General features: G+C 58.7%; 2 protein-coding genes across 2 annotated transcripts in view; one reads left to right on the plus strand and one right to left on the minus strand.

The window, feature by feature from the left end:
• LOC140402849 (NAD(P)H-hydrate epimerase-like) overlaps positions 1-19,794 on the minus strand; it is a 923,606-nt gene that overhangs the window by 452,627 nt on the left and 451,185 nt on the right. The window lies entirely within an intron of this gene.
• On the plus strand, positions 2,071-17,711 carry isg20l2 (interferon stimulated exonuclease gene 20-like 2). The gene is made up of 4 exons (XM_072490555.1): positions 2,071-2,182; positions 6,808-7,710; positions 12,979-13,179; positions 17,278-17,711. The coding sequence occupies exons 2-4, from the start codon at positions 6,955-6,957 to the stop codon at positions 17,389-17,391; spliced, it is 1,071 nt and encodes a 356-aa protein (XP_072346656.1). The 5' UTR covers positions 2,071-2,182; positions 6,808-6,954; the 3' UTR covers positions 17,392-17,711.

Below are 19,794 nucleotides of genomic sequence, written 5' to 3' on the forward strand. Positions count from 1 at the left end.
GGAGGGTCAGTGCTGAGGGAGTGCTGCACTGTCAGAGGGTCAGTACTGAGGGAGTGCCGCACTGTCAGAGGGTCAGTACTGAGGGAGTGCCGCACTGTGGGAGGGTCAGTACTGAGGGAGCGCCGCACTGTCAGAGGGTCAGTACTGAGGGAGTGCTGCACTGTGGGAGGGTCAGTGCTGAGGGAGTGCTGCACTGTCAGAGGGTCAGTACTGAGGGAGTGCCGCACTGTGGGAGGGTCAGTACTGAGGGAGCGCCGCACTGTCAGAGGGTCAATACTGAGGGAGCGCCGCACTGTCAGAGGGTCAGTACTGAGGGAGCGCCGCACTGTGGAAGAGTCAGTACTGAGGGAGTGCCGCACTGTCAGAGGGTCAGTACTGAGGGAGCGCCGCACTGTCAGAGGTTCAGTACTGAGGGAGCGCCGCACTGTCAGAGGTTCAGTACTGAGGGAGTGCCGCACTGTGGGAGGGTCAGTACTGAGGGAGCGCCGCACTGTGGAAGAGTCAGTACTGAGGGAGTGCCGCACTGTCAGAGGGTCAGTACTGAGGGAGCGCCGCACTGTCAGAGGTTCAGTACTGAGGGAGCGCCGCACTGTGGGAGGGTCAGTACTGAGGGAGCGCCGCACTGTCAGAGGTTCAGTACTGAGGGAGTGCCGCACTGTGGGAGGGTCAGTACTGAGGGAGCGCCGCACTGTCAGAGGGTCAGTACTGAGGGAGCGCCGCACTGTCAGAGGGTCAGTACTGAGGGAGCGCCGCACTGTCAGAGGGTCAGTACTGAGGGAGCGCCGCACTGTCAGAGGGTCAGAACTGAGGGAGCGCCGCACTGTCAGAGGGTCAGTACTGAGGGAGCGCCGCACTGTCAGAGGGTCAGAACTGAGGGAGCGCCGCACTGTCAGAGGGTCAGAACTGAGGGAGCGCCGCACTGTGGGAGGGTCAGCACTGAGGGAGTGCTGCACTGTCAGAGGGTCAGTACTGAGGGAGCGCCGCACTGTGGGAGGGTCAGCACTGAGGGAGTGCTGCACTGTCAGAGGGTCAGTACTGAGGGAGCTCCGCACTGTCAGAGGGTCAGTACTGAGGGAGTGCCGCACTGTGGGAGGGTCAGTACTGAGGGAGTGCTGCACTGTCAGAGGGTCAGTACTGAGGGAGCTCCGCACTGTGGGAGGGTCAGTACTGAGGGAGTGCTGCACTGTCAGAGGGTCAGTACTGAGGGAGCTCCGCACTGTCAGAGGGTCAGTACTGAGGGAGCTCCGCACTGTGGGAGGGTCAGTACTGAGGGAGCGCCGCACTGTGGGAGGGTCAGTACTGAGGGAGTGCCTCACTGTGGGAGGGTCAGTACTGAGGGAGTGCCGCACTGTCAGAGGGTCAGTACCGAGGGAGTGCCGCACTGTGGGAGGGTCAGTACTGAGGGAGTGCCGCACTGTCAGAGGGTCAGTACCGAGGGAGTGCCGCACTGTGGGAGGGTCAGTACTGAGGGAGTGCCGCACTGTCAGAGGGTCAGTACCGAGGGAGTGCTGCACTGTCAGAGGGTCAGTACTGAGGGAGCGCCGCACTGTCAGAGGGTCAGTACTGAGGGAGTGCCGCACTGTCAGAGGGTCAGTACCGAGGGAGTGCCTCACTGTGGGAGGGTCAGTACTGAGGGAGTGCCGCACTGTCAGAGGGTCAGTACTGAGGGAGCGCCGCACTGTCAGAGGGTCAGTACTGAGGGAGTGCTGCACTGTGGGAGGGTCAGTACTGAGGGAGTGCCGCACTGTGGGAGGGTCAGTACTGAGGGAGCGCCGCACTGTGGGAGGGTCAGTACTGAGGGAGCGCCGCACTGTCAGAGGGTCAGTACTGAGGGAGCGCCGCACTGTCTCGCCGACGGTTGGTGACGTTGCTGACGGTTGGTGACGTTGCTGACGGTTGGTGACGTTGCTGGCGGTTGGTGACGGTTGCTCAGAGCTGCTCCTCTTGCCTCCCGCGCGTGGCCCGAGAAGGGGGCGGGGCGCCCGCACCGGAAGTCCCACCTCCTCCTCTTTCTCCGCCAATCGGCCCTTCTCCTGGCGCCACCGCTGTTACCACCCTCTCGACCCCGCCCCCAGCCCTACCTTCCCCCGGAAGTACACCAGCCGGCCCCGCCCCCTCTCGGGCGCTGACCCCGGAAGCGGATGGCGGCTCCTCGCAGCGGCGCCGGATCAGCGACCCTCAGGTGAGAATCAGATAGACAGAGAGAGAGAGAGAGAGCTGGACCCCCCTGCCCCCCTCCCCCTCCCCCTCCCCCTCTCCCGGCTCCACCCCCCTCCTCCTGGTACAATAGCCCCCTGCACTGGCGGTGATGCCCCTCCTGGTACAATAGCCCCCTGCACTGGCGGTGATGCCCCTCCTGGTACAATAGCCCCCTGCACTGGCGGTGATGCCCCTCCTGGTACAATAGCCCCCTGCACTGGCGGTGATGCCCCTCCTGGTACAATAGCCCCCTGCACTGGCGGTGATGCCCCTCCTGGTACAATAGCCCCCTGCACTGGCGGTGATGCCCCTCCTGGTACAATAGCCCCCTGCACTGGCGGTGATGCCCCTCCTGGTACAATAGCCCCCTGCACTCGCGGTGATGCCCCTCCTGGTACAATAGCCCCCTGCACTGGCGGTGATGCCCCTCCTGGTACAATAGCCCCCTGCACTGGCGGTGATGCCCCTCCTGGTACAATAGCCCCCTGCACTGGCGGTGATGCCCCTCCTGGTACAATAGCCCCCTGCACTGGCGGTGATGCCCCTCCTGGTACAATAGCCCCCTGCACTGGCGGTGATGCCCCTCCTGGTACAATTGCCCCCTGCACTCGCGGTGATGCCCCTCCTGGTACAATAGCCCCCTGCACTCGCGGTGATGCCCCTCCTGGTACAATAGCCCCCTGCACTCGCGGTGATGCCCCTCCTGGTACAATAGCCCCCTGCACTGGCGGTGATGCCCTTCCTGGTACAATAGCCCCCTGCACTGGCGGTGATGCCCCTCCTGGTACAATAGCCCCCTGCACTGGCAGTGATGCCCCTCCTGGTACAATAGCCCCCTGCACTAGCAGTGATGCCCCTCCTGGTACAATAGCCCCCTGCACTGGCGGTGATGCCCCTCCTGGTACAATAGCCACCTGCACTGGTGGTGATGCCCCTCCTGGTACAATAGTCGCCTGGACTGGCTGCGATGCCCCTCCTTGAACAATAGCCACCTGTACTGGCTGCGATGCCCCTCCTGGTACAATAGTCGCCTGGACTGGCTGCGATGCCCCTCTTAGGACAATAGTCGCCTGGACTTGCTACGATGCACCTCCTGGTACAATAGTCACCTGGACTGGCTGCGATGCCCCTCCTGGTACAATATCTGCCTGGACTGGCTCGATGCCCCTCCTGGTACAATAGCTGCCTGGACTGGCTGCGATGCCCCTCCTGGTACAATAGTCGCCTGGAATGGCTGCGATGCCCCTCCTGGTACAATTGGCCTGGACCAGTTGTGAAGCCCCTCCTAGTACAATAGCTACCTGGACTGGCTGCGATGCCCTTTGCAGTCTGATAACCCCACCTGTTGTAATAGCCCTCGCTCCGAGCATGCGACCATGGCAGCAAGACGTGGTTTTATGTTCTCCACAGTCGTGCGGCGCATCTGCTCAATGGTGGTCGGTTGGGGTGATGCCCCATGTGGCGCATTAGCCACCCGGCCTGGGAGTGATGCTGCCCACATGGTCCAATACACCCCCTCCTCCCATCCCCCAGCAACCTTCCTTCATCACTGGGAAGGTCACAGCGACGCCACACTTGGTCCAACAGTCCTGGCGCTAATTGCAGGATGGGCTGTTTACCCCAGCACGTGGGTAGGAGGGTGGGGATTCTAGGCAGCCCATGTCTGGTGGCGTGAAGGGGAACCAGGTCTGTGATGCCTCCCATTGTTCAATATGCTACCTGAGTAACAACCCTGGGGACTGTAGCTGAGATACTTGGCATGGGAGATTTTGAGCGGGAGGGGATAAAACCAGACTGAAATCATGATGCCTCCTACAGTTGAACATGCCACTGAACTCAGATTTACTGGACAGCTGATCCATGGATCAGGAGGTGGGAGGGAGGGAGGGATAAGGCGGTTAGAATCCGTCATTGGGAAGAACAGGAACCCAGACCTAGTCCTGTGGGATTGAACTCCACCCCAGAATGTCTGGCACATAATCAGGGCACAACATCGTGGGCCGAAGGGCCTGTTCTGTGCTGTATTTTCTATGTACTATGTTCAATCAGGGTCAGCACTGAGGGAGTGCTGCACTGTCAGAGGGTCAGTGCTGAGGGAGCGCCGCACTGTCAGAGGGTCAGTACTGAGGGAGCGCTGCACTGTGGGAGGGTCAGTACTGAGGGAGCGCCGCACTGTGGGAGGGTCAGTACTGAGGGAGCGCCGCGCTGTGGGAGGGTCAGTACTGAGGGAGATCCTACGGCCAATATTGGTTGTCCCCGGCGTCCTGGGGCTGATATTTAGCACTCAATCGGGGGAGAGAGTTACAGATATTAGTGGTATAAGTTTGTGCTTTGAGCACAGCGGAGTCATAATTAGAGGTGAACCTGTCACAGTGGCCTGACCTACCTGACCGTCGCCCACCCAGCCTGGGACACGGGTGTCACACACACCTCTGCTCCACATGTGTCACAGCATGGCCACCTTGTTGAGACACCTGGCGGTCCATGTAGGTCGCTTTGTTCTCTTTTCAACTCTAAACCCCCTCCGATTGGCATCTGGCGTGAGAGGATGGGCTGTGTGCGCGCAGCTACCCTGGTCGAATATCCAGCCCTGTGCTGAGTGAACCCATCTGAGTCGAGGATTCGCTTGGGTGTTGTGTATGGTGGAGGGGAGGAGTGGATGGATTGAGGGAATGGGAGGGTCAGTACTGAGGGAGCGCCGCACTGTCAGAGGGTCAGTACTGAGGAAGCACCGCACTGTGGGAGGGTCAGCACTGAGGGAGCACCGCACTGTGGGAGGGTCAGCACTGAGGGAGCACCGCACTGTGGGAGGGTCAGTACTGAGGGAGTGCCGCACTGTCAGAGGGTCAGTACTGAGGGAGCGCCGCACTGTCAGAGGGTCAGAACTGAGGGAGCGTTGCACTGTCAGAGGGCCAGTGCTGAGGGAGCGCCGCACTGTCGGAGGGTCAGTACTGAGGGAGCGCCGCACTGTGGGTGGGTCAGGACTGAGGGAGCGCCGCACTGTCAGCGGGTCAGTACTGAGGGAGCACCGCACTGTGGGAGGGTCAGTACTGAGGGAGTGCCGCACTGTCAGAGGGTCAGTACTGAGGGAGAGCCGCACTGTCTGAGGGTCAGAACTGAGGGAGCGTCGCACTGTCAGAGGGCCAGTACTGAGGGAGCACCGCACTGTCAGAGGGTCAGAACTGAGGGAGCGTCGCACTGTCAGAGGGCCAGTGCTGAGGGAGCGCCGCACTGTCGGAGGGTCAGTACTGAGGGAGCGCCGCACTGTCGGAGGGTCAGTACTGAGGGAGCGCCGCACTGTCAGAGGGTCAGTACTGAGGGAGCACCGCACTGTCAGAGGGTCAGAACTGAGGGAGCGTCGCACTGTCAGAGGGCCAGTGCTGAGGGAGCGCCGCACTGTCGGAGGGTCAGTACTGAGGGAGCACCGCACTGTGGGAGGGTCAGCACTGAGGAAGCACCGCACTGTGGGAGGGTCAGTACTGAGGGAGTGCCGCACTGTCAGAGGGTCAGTACTGAGGGAGAGCCGCACTGTCTGAGGGTCAGAACTGGGGGAGCGTCGCACTGTCAGAGGGCCAGTGCTGAGGGAGCGCCGCACTGTCGGAGGGTCAGTACTGAGGGAGCGCCGCACTGTCAGAGGGTCAGTACTGAGGGAGTGCTGCACTGTGGGAGGGTCGGTACTGAGGGAGCGCCGCACTGTCAGAGGGTCAATACTGAGGGAGTGCCGCACTGTGGGAGGGTCAGTGCTGAGGGAGCGCCGCACTGTTGGAGGGTCAGTGCTGAGGGCGCTCCGCACTGTCAGAGTCTAGTACTGAGGGAGTGCCGCACTGTCAGAGGGTCAGTACTGAGGGAGCGCCGCACTGTGGGAGGGTCAGTGCTGAGGGAGTGCCGCACTGTCAGAGGGTCAGTACTGAGGGAGCGCCGCACTGTCGGAGGGTCAGTACTGAGGGAGCGCCACGCTGTCGGACGTTCAGTACTGAGGGAGCTCCGCACTGATGGAGGTTGAATACTGAGGGAGCGCCGCACTGTGGGAGGGTCAGTACTGAGGGAGCGCCGCACTGTGGGAGGGTCAGTGCTGAGGGAACGCCGCACTGTGGGAGGGTCAATACTGAGGGAGCGCCGCACTGTGGGAGGGTTAGTACTGAGGGAGCACCGCACTGTGGGAGGGTCAGTACTGAGGGAGTGCCGCACTGTGGGAGGGTCAGTACTGAGGGAGCGCCGCAATGTGGGAGGGTCAGTACTGAGGGAGCGCCGCACTGTCAGGGTCAGTACTGAGGGAGCTCCGCACTGTCGGAGGGTCAGTAATGAGGGAGCGCCGCACTGTCAGGGTCAGTACTGAGGGAGCACCGCACTGTGGGAGGGTCAGTACTGAGGGAGCGCCGCACTGTCAGAGGGTCAGTACTGAGGGAGCGCCGCACTGTGGGAGGGTCAGTACTGAGGGAGCGCCGCACTGTCAGAGGGTCAGTACTGAGGGAGCGCCGCACTGTTGGAGGGTCAGTACTGAGGGAGTGCCGCACTGTGGGAGGCTCATTCCTGGAGAGAATGTGTTCAGTCTTTCCTGCCGGTGACCACCTCTCCACTCTGACGTCCTGAGTTTTGTGCCGATTTCAGGTGTCGAAATGGCTGCCGCTGGTCGCTGACGGTCGGGTCTCGCAGAGGACCGGGGGTCTGAGTTTGGCCAGGTGGACTCTGTGGTGCTTGTCCTGCCTCCGCGATCGGCCCCGGGTGAGGGGAGCCCTGCCTGCTGCCCCCAGGAACATGTCGGACATCATGCTGAATCTGGACTTTTCCAACGCGGCGCCTCGCCAACCGACCCAGCCCAAACTCAAACACCGGCGTTTCCTGAAGAGACGACCCTACTTGGAAAGGAAGGGCTACCTCAAGAAGAAGCAGTGTAAGGGGGCGGAGGAGGCGCGGCCCAGCGTGCCACCTGCCGGAGCCGCCAACAAAGGCCCCAGGGCCTGCCAGCCGGCGCCGCCTCCCCCCCCCGCGTCCTGCGCCGCCAGGCTGGCGTGCCCTGTCGTCACCAACAGGGCGTGGGCCCCGAAAGGCCGGCCGCTGGACAATGGAGCCATCCAGCAGCCCGCCACGCAGCGGAGGCCCCGCCCCATCTCCGCCTTCCCCCCGTCGCCTGGCCCTGCCCTGCCCACCGCGGGCCGGGCCCACGCCCTCAAGCCAGAGCGGGGCCTGCTCCTGAGCGAGTGCCAGAGCGCCCTCCCGCCCCTCCCCCTCTCCGCCAAAGGCGCCCGCCCCTCGGGGCCCGCCGCCCCCCCGCCCCGGGGCTCCGTCAGGCCCTACAAGTACGTGGCCCTGGATTGCGAGATGGTGGGCACGGGGCCGGGGGGCAAGAGGAGTGAGTTGGCACGGTGCAGCATCACTGGCTACGACGGAGACGTGCTCTACGATAAATACGTCCTCCCGCAGAATCCCATCGTCGATTACCGGACCCGCTGGAGCGGCATCCGCCGGCAGCACATGAAGACCGCCACGCCCTTCCAGCTGGCACAGAAAGAGGTAAGGTCTGGTGTGGGGGAGGGGGGCAGCGCTGGGGAGGAGTCAGGAGCCTGATACAGACAACTGGGGTAACTCGGCAGCTCCACGGGGGCAGGAGGAGGCCATTCAGCCCCTCTCCAGCTTCACCACCCGCACGTGCTTACTCACACGCGGCGCGCTCACTCACGAGCGTGTAAGCTCTCTGACACTTGCGCGTGATGTCTCATACTTGCACCGCTCTCACATCTGCGCACGATCTCACACTTGTGCCGCTCTCTCTCACTTGTGCCGCTCTCTCTCACTTGTGCTGCTCTCTCTCACTTGTGCCGCTCTCTCACACGTGTGCCGCTCTCCCTCACTTGTGCCGCTCTCCCTCACTTGTGCCGCTCTCTCTCACTTGTGCCGCTCTCTCTCACTTGTGCCGCTCTGTCACACTTGTGCCGCTCTGTCACACTTGTGCCGCTCTCTCTCTCTCACTTGTGCCGCTCTCTCTCACTTGTGCCGCTCTGTCAGACTTGTGCCGCTCTCTCTCTCACGCGTGCTGCTCTCTCTCACGTGTGCCGCTCTCTCTCACGTGTGCCGCTCTCTCTCTCACGTGTGCCGCTCTCTCTCACGTGTGCCGCTCTCTCTCACGTGTGCCGCTCTCACTCACGTGTGCCGCTCTCTCTCGTGTGCCGCTCTCTCTCACGTGTGCCGCTCTCTCACACGTGTGCCGCTCTCTCATGTGTGCGCCGCTCTCTCACACGTGCGCCGCTCTCTCACACGTGCGCCGCTCTCTCACGCGTGCGCCGCTCTCTCACGCGTGCGCCGCTCTCTCTCACACTTGTGCCGCTCTCTCACACTTGTGCCTCTCTCTCACACTTGTGCCGCTCTCTCACACTTGCGCCGCTCTCTCTCTCACTTGCGCCACTCTCTCACACGTGCGCCGCTCTCTCACACGTGCGCCGCTCTCTCACACGTGCGCCGCTCTCTCACACGTGCGCCGCTCTCTCACACGTGCGCCGCTCTCTCACACGTGCGCCGCTCTCTCACACGTGCGCCGCTCTCTCACACGTGCGCCGCTCTCTCACACGTGCGCCGCTCTCTCTCACGTGCGCCGCTCTCTCACACGTGCGCCGCTCTCTCACACGTGCGCCGGTCTCTCACACTTGCGCCGGTCTCTCACACTTGCGCCGGTCTCTCACACTTGCGCCGGTCTCTCACACTTGCGCCGGTCTCTCACACTTGCGCCGCTCTCTCACACGTGCGCCGCTCTCTCACACGTGCGCCGCTCTCTCACACGTGTGCCGCTCTCTCTCTCACTTGTGCCGCTCTCTCACACTTGTGCCGCTCTCTCACATGTGTGATGCTCTCTCACACTTGCGCCGCTCTCTTACACTTGCGCCGCTCTCTCACACGTGTGCCGCTCTCTCTCACACTTGCGCCGCTCTCTCACACTTGCGCCGCTCTCACACTTGTGCCGCTCTCTCACACTTGTGCCGCTCTCTCACACGTGTGCCGCTCTCTCTCTCACTTGCGCCGCTCTCTCACACGTGCGCCGCTCTCACACGTGCGCCGCTCTCACACGTGCGCCGCTCTCACGTGCGCCGCTCTCTCACACGTGCGCCGCTCTCTCACGCGTGCGCCGCTCTCTCACGCGTGCGCCGCTCTCTCACGCGTGCGCCGCTCTCACGCGTGCGCCGCTCTCTCACGCGTGCGCCGCTCTCTCACGCGTGCGCCGCTCTCTCACACGTGCGCCGCTCTCACACGTGCGCCGCTCTCTCACACTTGCGCCGCTCTCTCTCACTTGTGCCGCTCTCTCTCACTTGTGCCGCTCTCTCTCACGTGTGCCGCTCTCTCTCACGTGTGCCGCTCTCTCTCTCACGTGTGCCTCTCTCTCACGTGTGCCGCTCTCTCTCTCGTGTGCCGCTCTCTCTCTCGTGTGCCGCTCTCTCTCTCACGTGTGCCACTCTCTCACACTTGTGCCGCTCTCTCTCACGTGTGCCGCTCTCTCTCTCATGTGTGCCGCTCTCTCTCTCACGTGTTCCGCTCTCTCTCTCACGTGTGCCGCTCTCTCTCTCACTTGTGCCGCTCTCTCTCACTAGTGCCGCTCTCTCTCTCACGTGTGCCGCTCTCTCTCTCACGTGTGCCGCTCTCTCTCTCACGTGTGCCGCTCTCTCTCACACGTGTGCCGCTCTCTCTCACTTGTGCCGCTCTCTCTCTCATACGTGTGCCGCTCTCTCACACTTGTGCCGCTCTCTCACACTTGTGCCGCTCTCTCACACTTGTGCCGCTCTCTCACACTTGTGCCGCTCTCTCACACTTGCGCCGCTCTCTCTCACTTGCGCCGCTCTCTCTCACTTGCGCCGCTCTCTCACACTTGCGCCGCTCTCTCACACTTGCGCCGCTCTCTCACACTTGCGCCGCTCTCTCTCACACTTGTGCCGCTCTCTCACACTTGTGCCGCTCTCTCACACTTGTGCCGCTCTCTCACACTTGTGCCGCTCTCTCACACTTGTGCCGCTCTCTCTCACTTGCGCCGCTCTCTCTCTCACTTGCGCCGCTCTCTCTCACGTGCGCCGCTCTCTCACACGTGCGCCGCTCTCTCACACGTGCGCCGCTCTCTCACACGTGCGCCGCTCTCTCACACGTGCGCCGCTCTCTCACACGTGCGCCGCTCTCTCACACGTGCGCCGCTCTCTCACACGTGCGCCGCTCTCTCACGTGCGCCGCTCTCTCACACGTGCGCCGCACTCTCACACGTGCGCCGCTCTCTCTCACACTTGTGCCGCTCTCTCACACTTGTGCCGCTCTCTCACACTTGTGCCGCTTTCTCACACTTGCGCCGCTCTCTCTCTCACTTGCGCCGCTCTCTCTCTCACTTGCGCCGCTCTCTCACACGTGCGCCGCTCTCTCTCACGTGCGCCGCTCTCTCACGTGTGCGCCGCTCTCTCACGTGTGCGCCGCTCTCTCACGTGTGCGCCGCTCTCTCACGTGTGCGCCGCTCTCTCACACGTGCGCCGCTCTCTCACACGTGCGCCGCTCTCTCACACTTGCGCCGGTCTCTCACACTTGCGCCGCTCTCTCACACTTGCGCCGCTCTCTCACACTTGCGCCGCTCTCTCACACTTGCGCCGCTCTCTCACACGTGCGCCGCTCTCTCACACGTGCGCCGCTCTCTCACACGTGTGCCGCTCTCTCACACGTGTGCCGCTCTCTCACACGTGTGCCGCTCTCTCACACGTGTGCCGCTCTCTCACACGTGTGCCGCTCTCTCACGTGTGCCGCTCTCTCTCTCACGTGTGCCGCTCTCTCTCACACTTGTGCCGCTCTCTCTCACACTTGTGCCGCTCTCTCTCACACGTGTGCCGCTCTCTCTCACTTGCGCCGCTCTCTCACACTTGCGCCGCTCTCTCACACTTGCGCCGCTCTCTCACACTTGCGCCGCTCTCTCACACTTGCGCCGCTCTCTCACACTTGCGCCGCTCTCTCACACTTGCGCCGCTCTCTCTCACACTTGTGCCGCTCTCTCACACTTGTGCCGCTCTCTCACACTTGTGCCGCTCTCACACTTGTGCCGCTCTCTCACACTTGCGCCGCTCTCTCTCTCACTTGCGCCGCTCTCTCACACGTGCGCCGCTCTCTCACACGTGCGCCGCTCTCTCACACGTGCGCCGCTCTCTCACACGTGCGCCGCTCTCTCACACGTGCGCCGCTCTCTCACACGTGCGCCGCTCTCTCACACGTGCGCCGCTCTCTCTCACGTGCGCCGCTCTCTCACACGTGCGCCGCTCTCTCACACGTGCGCCGCTCTCTCACACGTGCGCCGCTCTCTCACACGTGCGCCGCTCTCTCACACGTGCGCCGCTCTCTCACACTTGCGCCGGTCTCTCTCACTTGCGCCGGTCTCTCACACTTGCGCCGGTCTCTCACACTTGCGCCGGTCTCTCACACTTGCGCCGCTCTCTCACACTTGCGCCGCTCTCTCACACTTGTGCCGCTCTCTCACACGTGTGATGCTCTCTCACACTTGCGCCGCTCTCTCACACGTGTGCCGCTCTCTCTCACACGTGTGCCGCTCTCTCTCACACTTGCGCCGCTCTCTCACACGTGCGCCGCTCTCTCACACGTGCGCCGCTCTCTCACGCGTGCGCCGCTCTCTCACGCGTGCGCCGCTCTCTCACGCGTGCGCCGCTCTCTCACGCGTGCGCCGCTCTCTCACGCGTGCGCCGCTCTCTCACGCGTGCGCCGCTCTCACGCGTGCGCCGCTCTCTCACGCGTGCGCCGCTCTCTCTCACTTGTGCCGCTCTCTCTCACATGTGCCGCTCTCTCACACTTGTGCCGCTCTCTCACACTTGTGCCGCTCTCTCACACTTGTGCCGCTCTCTCACACTTGTGCCGCTCTCTCACACGTGCGCCGCTCTCTCACACTTGCGCCGCTCTCTCACACTTGCGCCGCTCTCTCACACGTGTGCCGCTCTCTCACACTTGCGCCGCGCTCTCACACTTGCGCCGCTCTCTCACACTTGCGCCGCTCTCTCACACTTGCGCCGCGCTCTCACACTTGCGCCGCTCTCTCACACTTGCGCCGCTCTCTCACACTTGCGCCGCTCTCTCACACTTGCGGCGCTCTCTCACACTTGCGCCGCTCTCTCACACTTGCGCCGCTCTCTCACACTTGCGCCGCTCTCTCACACTTGCGCCGCTCTCTCACACTTGCGCCGCTCTCTCACACTTGCGCCGCTCTCTCACCCTTGCGCCGCTCTCTCACCCTTGCGCCGCTCTCTCACCCTTGCGCCGCTCTTTCACCCTTGCGCCGCACTCTCACACTTGCGCCGCTCTCTCACACTTGCGCACGTTGTCACATTTGCCCACATGCGTGCTCACTCATTCTTGCGAGTGCACGCTCTCACTTCTGCAGCACGCTCACACTTGCAGTGCACTTTCTCTCACACTTGTGTCGCACGTTTTCTCAGACTTGCACCCCATGTTCTCTCATTTGCATACGTACACTCACGTTCACACTTGTGCACGTTTTCTCTCCCACTCTGGTACGTGCTTTTTCACATTTGCACGTGCACTCTCACACTTGTGCGCGCTCTCCCACACTTTCGCGCGCACTCTCTCACCCGTGTGCGTGCACTCGCACAATTGCATATGCCCTCTCACACTTGTGCATGCATGCGCACTCTCAGACTTGTGTGCGCACTCTCACACTTGCGTGCACACTCCCTCACACTTCTGCGCGCACTCTATCACACTTGTTGTCTGTCTGCCACCGATTTCACTGCCTATCCTGACTGTTTGCAGATATTAAAGATCCTTTGTGGCAAGATTGTGATTGGTCACGCAATACACAACGACTTCAAGGCCCTCAACTACTTCCACCCACCGTTGATGACCAGGGACACGTCGAGAATTCCTCTCTTGAATCAAATGGCAGGCTTCCCCGAATACGAAGCAGTCTCACTGAAAAGACTGACAAAGGCCCTGCTTCAGAGAGACATCCAGGTACGTCCGTGCTGTCCACACTGCTGTCCTCCAACTCTCCGTCCTCTCCGAACCCCACTCGGGCTCGCAGAGCAACACCAGCCCCAACCGCACAACTCCCTGCTTCTCAAATTCACCCTCCTTGTTTTCAAATCCCTCCCCCCACCCTACCTATCTCTGTAACCTCCTCCGGCCCCTACACCCCCTCCCTATCTCTGTAACCTCCTCCAGCCCCGACACCCCCTCCCTATCTCTGTAACCTCCTCCAGCCCCTACACCCCCTCCCTATCTCTGTAACCACCCCCAGTCCCTACACTCCCTCCCTATCTCTGTAACCTCCTCCAGCCCACTACACCCCCTCCCTATCTCTGTAACCTCCGCCAATCCCTACACCCCTCCATATCTCTGTAACCTCCTCCAGCCCCATACACCCCCTCCCTATCTCTGTAAACTCCTCCAGCCCCTACACCCCTCCCTATCTCTGTAACCTCCTCCAGCCCCTACACACCCTCACTATCTCTGTAACCTCCTCCAGCCCCTACACCCCCTCCCTATCTCTGTAACCTCCTCCAGCCCCCACACCCCCTCCCTATATCTGTAACCTCCTCCAGCCCCTACACCCCCTCCCTATCTCTGTAACCTCCTCCAGCCCCTACACCCCCTCCCTATCTCTGTAACCTCCTCCAGCCCCTACACCGCCTCCCTATCTCTGTAACCTCCTCCAGCCCCTACACCCCCTCCCTATCTCAGTGACCCCCATCTACCCCCCCCCCCCCCCCCCCATTGCCCCTGCCCCCCGTTTCACCCCCCGTTACCCTCTGGCCCCCCGGCATTCTCAACCCCCCCCCCATCCCGACCCCACCCAGAACGGGGAGCAAGGGGTGAGAGGGGACTTCAGTCCCGTGCGGAGAGAGACTGTAGAAGCCAGGTATTTCTAGTGCCCCTCATGTCGGTAAAAGATGGCTGTTTCACGTAAATATTAAGCCCCGGTCAACATTTACAAAACATAACAGCTTTCAACTTTGAATCAGTGTAACATAGACAAGTGTGCAGATACGCAACAAATAGAAGTAATGTTACATATTGAAGATGGGCGGCTTGCCATCAAATCAGACGTGTTGGAGTCTAACCCAAACCAGTTAGGATTATATTGGGGTGTGATCAGATGGCTTAAGACAGATATGAAAGTGTTTAGATTGTCATTTTCCAAGATTCTGTCTGTTCTGGGATAGTTCCTCCAGTTTGGGCGGAGGCGAATGTTGCCCCACTATTTAAAAAAGGGAGTTTGAGAGAAAACAGTGCGGCGTTTGCACATTCTCCCCGTGTCTGCGTGGGTCTCGCCCCCACAACCCAAAGATGTGCCGGCTAGGTGGCTTGGCCGCGCTAAATTGCCCCTTCATTGGAAAAAAAAGTTACAGACCAGTCAGCCTGAAGTTGGTGGTGGGGAAATTTCCAGATTTAATAGCAGAGCACATGGAGGAAACAGTGACAGGATCGGGCAGAGTCGGCAAGGATTTACAAAAGGGAAATCAGGCTGGCCAAATCTATGGAATTCTTCAAGAATGTAACTAGTGGGGTTGATGAGGGAGAGCCAGTGGATGTGGTCTATTTAGACTTTGAGAAGGCTTTTGACAGAGTTCGATTGAAGGGATTAGTGTGTAAAATTAAAATGCATGGGATTGGGGGCAGTGCATTGAGATTGTTGCCATCCCAGACCAGACCCTAACAGTTGCTAGGATACCGGACGGAAACCCCAATATTTTATTTGAATTTGTCAGATTGTGAGGATTCTTCACTCCAGGGATGATTCCAGGCACATATAGCGATATGGTGTATTAAAACAAATGTTATTACTAACACAGGATTAAAATAAATTTACCATCACACAAGACAATTAGCTTACAATTACCCCTTAAACAATGTCAAACAATGGCAATGAAACCCTAACTCCAAACTGCTGTCCTTTATCTCCACTCCACCAAAACCCATCTCAGGACGAAATCCACTTTTAAATTCAGTTAGCCAACCCAGGAATACTTGCTGTCAAGTAATGAAAATGAAAATTGCTTATTGTCACAAGTAGGCTTCAAATGAAGTTACAGTGAAAAGCCCCTAGTCGCCACATTCCGGCGCCTGTTTGGGGAGGCTGTTACGGGAATCGAACCGTGCTGCTGGCCTGCCTTGGTCTGCTTTCAAAGCCAGCGATTTAGCCCTGTGCTAAACAGCCCCTAATAACAGATGAACTGCTTTGAGGGAGAGAGGTCCTTCAGGAACCAGCTTGCAGATTCTTGCCTGTGTCAAACTACTGTTTAACCTGCCAGCCTTCTTCAGAAACTGCTGTTCTGTTCGCAGGCACAATCTTTTTAACCAAACGGCTTTTGAGAGAAACCGCTGGTCCGTTCACAGACAGATCAAACCTGAAAACCTAAACTCAACAGCTGCCTGCTTCAATTCCTGGTTCCTCCCATTAGCTACATAATCTTACCAAAGCTAGGAGCAGCACGGTGGCGCAGTGGTAGCACTGTCACCTCCCAATGGTCCCAGGTTCGATCCCGGCTCTGGGTCACTGTCTGTGTGGAGTTTGCACATTCTCCCCGTGTTTGCGTGGGTTTCGCCCCCACAACCCAAAGATGTACAGGGCAGGTGGATTGGCCACGCTAAATTTCCCCTTAATTGGGAATAAAATTGGGTACTCTAAATTTATTTTATAAAAAATAAACCATCTTAACAAAGCTAAACACAATGTCTCTAATTATCAACTCCCCGGGGAACCATCTTTATATAAACAAAAGTCCTTTCGTCCAACTTCAGGTAAATGATATACATGGTTGGAATTAATGATGATCTCATTTTTACGATGCTATAATTGCACCTCTAGCCAAAGTGTCTACTGGTCTTGTAAACCAGGAGTAAACAAAAACATGACTACGGCACTCACACGCACACTAACCCAGGCTTTTAACCCTGCACCAAATACATATAATATAATATATCTGAAATGCCTACATTCATCATAAGATTGATACCTAATTGGTTGGCAGACAGGAAACAAAGAGTAGGAATGAACAAGTATTTTTCCAATTGGCAGGCAGTGGCTAGTGGGGTACCGCAGGGATCGGTGCTGGGACCCCAGCTATTCACAATATAAATCAATGATTTAGATGAGGGAACAAAATGTAATATTTCCAAATTTGCAGATGACCCAAAGCTGGGTGGGAGGGTGAGCTGTGAGGGGGATACAGAGATGCTTCAGTGTGATTTGGACAAGTTGAGTGAGTGGGCCAATGAATGGCGGATGCAGTTTAATGTGGATAAATGTGAGGTTATCCACTTTGGTCGCAAAAACGAGAAGGCAGATTATTATCTGAATGGTTATAAATTGGGAGAGGGGAGTGTGCATCGAGGCCTGGGTGTCCGCGTACACCAGTCGCTGAAGGTAAGCTGCAGGTGCATCAGGCGGTAAAGAAGGCGAATGGTATGTTGGCCTTCATTGCGAGAGGATTCGAGTACAGGAGCAGGGATGTGTTGCTGCAATTGTACAGGGCCTTGGTGAGGCCACACTGGGAGTATTGTGGGCAGTTTGGATCTCCTTCTCTGAGGAAGGATGTTCTTGCTCTCGAGGGAGAGCAGCGAGGGTTTACCAGACTGATTCCTGGGATGGCGGGACTGACGTACGAGGGGATGGGTTAGGAATGTTCTCGCTGGAGTTCAGAAGAATGAAGGGGGGGGGGGGGGGAGAATCTCATAGAAACCGATAAAATTCTAACAGGACTGGACAGGGTAGATGCAGGAAGGATGTTCCCGATGGTGGGGGGTGTCCAGAACCAGGGGGTTACAGTCTGAGGATACCATTTAGGACAGAGATGGGAAGACATTTCTTCACCCAGTGAGTGGTTGGCCTGTGGACTTCGTCACCACGGGAAGTAGTTGAGGCCAATAAATACATTGTCTGTTTTCAAGAAGCACTTAGTTATAACGCTTCGGGATATGGGGGGGAAAAGTGCCAGGACTAAATTGATGGATCTTATAAGAGCTAGCCTAGGCCGAATGGTCTGCTCTTGTGCTGTCCTGTTCAGCGTGACGAGTTCTCAATTCCTCCCTGCTTGATCTCCTCCTCAGGTGGGAACGCACGGCCATTCATCGGTCGAGGACGCCTGTGCCACAATGGAACTGTACAAACTGATGGAAGCTCAGTTGGGGTGTGAGATCCCTGCACCGCCCAGCCAGAAGTAACGGGAGGGAAGGGGGGGGGGGGGGGGGGGAGAAATGCCGGAGAGGAGGGGCAGAGCCACCCAACCGCCAGCCCCCCCCCCCCCCCCACCCACCCTGGACACCGATGAGCTGCCCGACCGTGACGAAGCCAGAACGTGCCCCCTCCCCTCTGAGAGTGGGTAAGAGGCCCGTATTGGAAACCCTCCCGGAAGATCGCATCTCGGGCGTGGACAATTTATAAACAGGGGACAGAGCGATCGACCTGAGACTGCGAGTGGCAAGGGATTATAAAATACTGAACTTATGTTTTTATATATTAAAAAAAACATTTGTACACACAACCCGGATCGAAATCACACAAAACATAACTCAAACAGATACACTCACTCCCTCACTATCTCTCACGCTGTCTCTCTCTCACTGTCTCTCTCACACTCTCTCTCTCACTATCTCTCTCTCACTCTCTCTCTCACTATCTCTCTCTCACTCTCTCTCACTATCTCTCACTTCTCTCTCTCATTGTCTCTCTCACATTCTCTCTCTCACCATCTCTCACTGACTCTCTCACTTCTCTCATTGTCTCCCTCACATTCTCTCTCTCACCATCTCTCTCTCGCTCTATCACTATCTCACTTTTTCTCTCATTCTCTCTCACGCTCTCTCTCTCGCTCACACACTCTCACTCACTCACTGTCGCTCTCTCACCCTCACTGTCACTCACTCCTCTCACACTCACTCTGTCTCTCACTCACCCTCACACACTCTCTCTCTCTCAAACACTCTCTCTAACTCACTGTCTCATACACTCACCCACACTCTCTCTCACTGTCTCTCACACGCTCTTTCTCACACGCTCTGTCTCTCTCATACTCTCCGTCTCTCTCTTTCACACCCTCACACGCTCTCTCTCACGCGCTCTCTCTCACACGCTCTCTCACACGCTCGCTCTCTCACACGCTCTCTCTCTCACATGCTCTCTCATGCTATCTCTCTCACGCTCTCTCTCACATGCTCTCTCTCTCACATGCTCTCTCTCTCACACGCTCTGTCTCTCACACGCTCTCTCTCACACGCTCTGTCTCACGCTCTCTCTATCACACGCTCTCACATGCGCTCTCTCTCTCACGCTCTCTCTCTCACGCTCTCTCACGCTCTCTCTCACACGCTCTGTCGCACACGCTCTGTCTCACGCGCTCTGTCTCACGCGCTCTGTCTCACGCGCTCTGTCTCACGCGCTCTGTCTCACGCGCTCTGTCTCACGCGCTCTGTCTCACACGCTCTGTCTCACACGCTCTGTCTCACACGCTCTGTCTCACACGCTCTGTCTCACACGCTCTGTCTCACACGCTCTGTCTCACACGCTCTGTCTCTCTCATACTCTGGCACCCTCTCACACGCTCTGTCTCTCACACGCTCTGTCTCTCACACGCTCTCTCTCATACGCTCTCTGTCACACGCTCTCTCTCTCACACGCTCTCTCACACGCTCTCTCACATGCTCTCTCACACGCTCTGTCGCACACGCTCTCTCTCACACGCTCTGTCTCTCACATGCTCTGTCTCACACGCTCTCTCTCTCACACGCTCTGTCTCTCTCATACTCTCTGGCACCCTCTCACACTCTGTGTCTGTCTCACACTTTGTTTCTCTCACACTCTGTCTCTCACACACTCTGTCTCTCACACACTCTGTCTCCCACACACCCTGTTTCTCACGCACCCTGTCTCTCGCGCACTCTGTCTCTCACACTCTGTCTCTCTCGCACTCTGTCTCTCTCGCACTCTGTCTCTCTCGCACTCTGTCTCTCTCGCACTCTGTCTCTCTCGCACTCTGTCTCTCTCACACCCTCTGTCTCTCTCGCACACTCTGTCTCTCACACCCTCTGTCTCACACACTCTGTCTCTCTCACGCCCTCTGTCTCTCTCGCACTGTCTCTCACACACTGTCTCTCGCAGTCTGTCTCTCGCAGTCTGTCTCTCGCAGTCTGTCTCTCGCAGTCTGTCTCTCGCAGTCTGTCTCTCGCAGTCTGTCTCTCGCACTCTGTCTCTCGCACTCTGTCTCTCTCGCACTCTGTCTCTCTCGCACTCTGTCTCTCGCACTCTGTCTCTCGCACTCTGTCTCTCGCACTCTGTCTCTCGCACTCTGTCTCTCGCACTCTGTCTCTCGCACTCTGTCTCTCGCACTCTGTCTCTCGCACTCTGTCTCTCGCACTCTGTCTCTCGCACTCTGTCTCTCTCTCGCACTCTGTCTCTCTCTCGCACTCTGTCTCTCTCTCGCACTCTGTCTCTCTCGCGCACTCTGTCTCTCTCGCGCACTCTGTCTCTCTCGCGCACTCTGTCTCTCTCGCGCACTCTGTCTCTCTCGCGCACTCTGTCTCTCTCGCGCACTCTGTCTCTCTCGCGCACTCTGTCTCTCTCGCGCACTC

The sequence above is a fragment of the Scyliorhinus torazame genome, chromosome 26 (genome assembly GCF_047496885.1).
Source record: "Scyliorhinus torazame isolate Kashiwa2021f chromosome 26, sScyTor2.1, whole genome shotgun sequence".
Lineage (NCBI taxonomy): Eukaryota > Metazoa > Chordata > Chondrichthyes > Carcharhiniformes > Scyliorhinidae > Scyliorhinus > Scyliorhinus torazame.

Excerpts from the sequence above, each read along its gene's own strand:
- isg20l2 (XM_072490555.1), top strand. The coding sequence starts at position 6,955 with ATGTCGGACATCATGCTGAATCTGGACTTTTCCAACGCGGCGCCTCGC. Across the intron at positions 7,711-12,978 it reads TCCAGCTGGCACAGAAAGAG|ATATTAAAGATCCTTTGTGG; the intron begins GTAAGGTCTGGT and ends GACTGTTTGCAG. Across the intron at positions 13,180-17,277 it reads TGCTTCAGAGAGACATCCAG|GTGGGAACGCACGGCCATTC; the intron begins GTACGTCCGTGC and ends TCTCCTCCTCAG.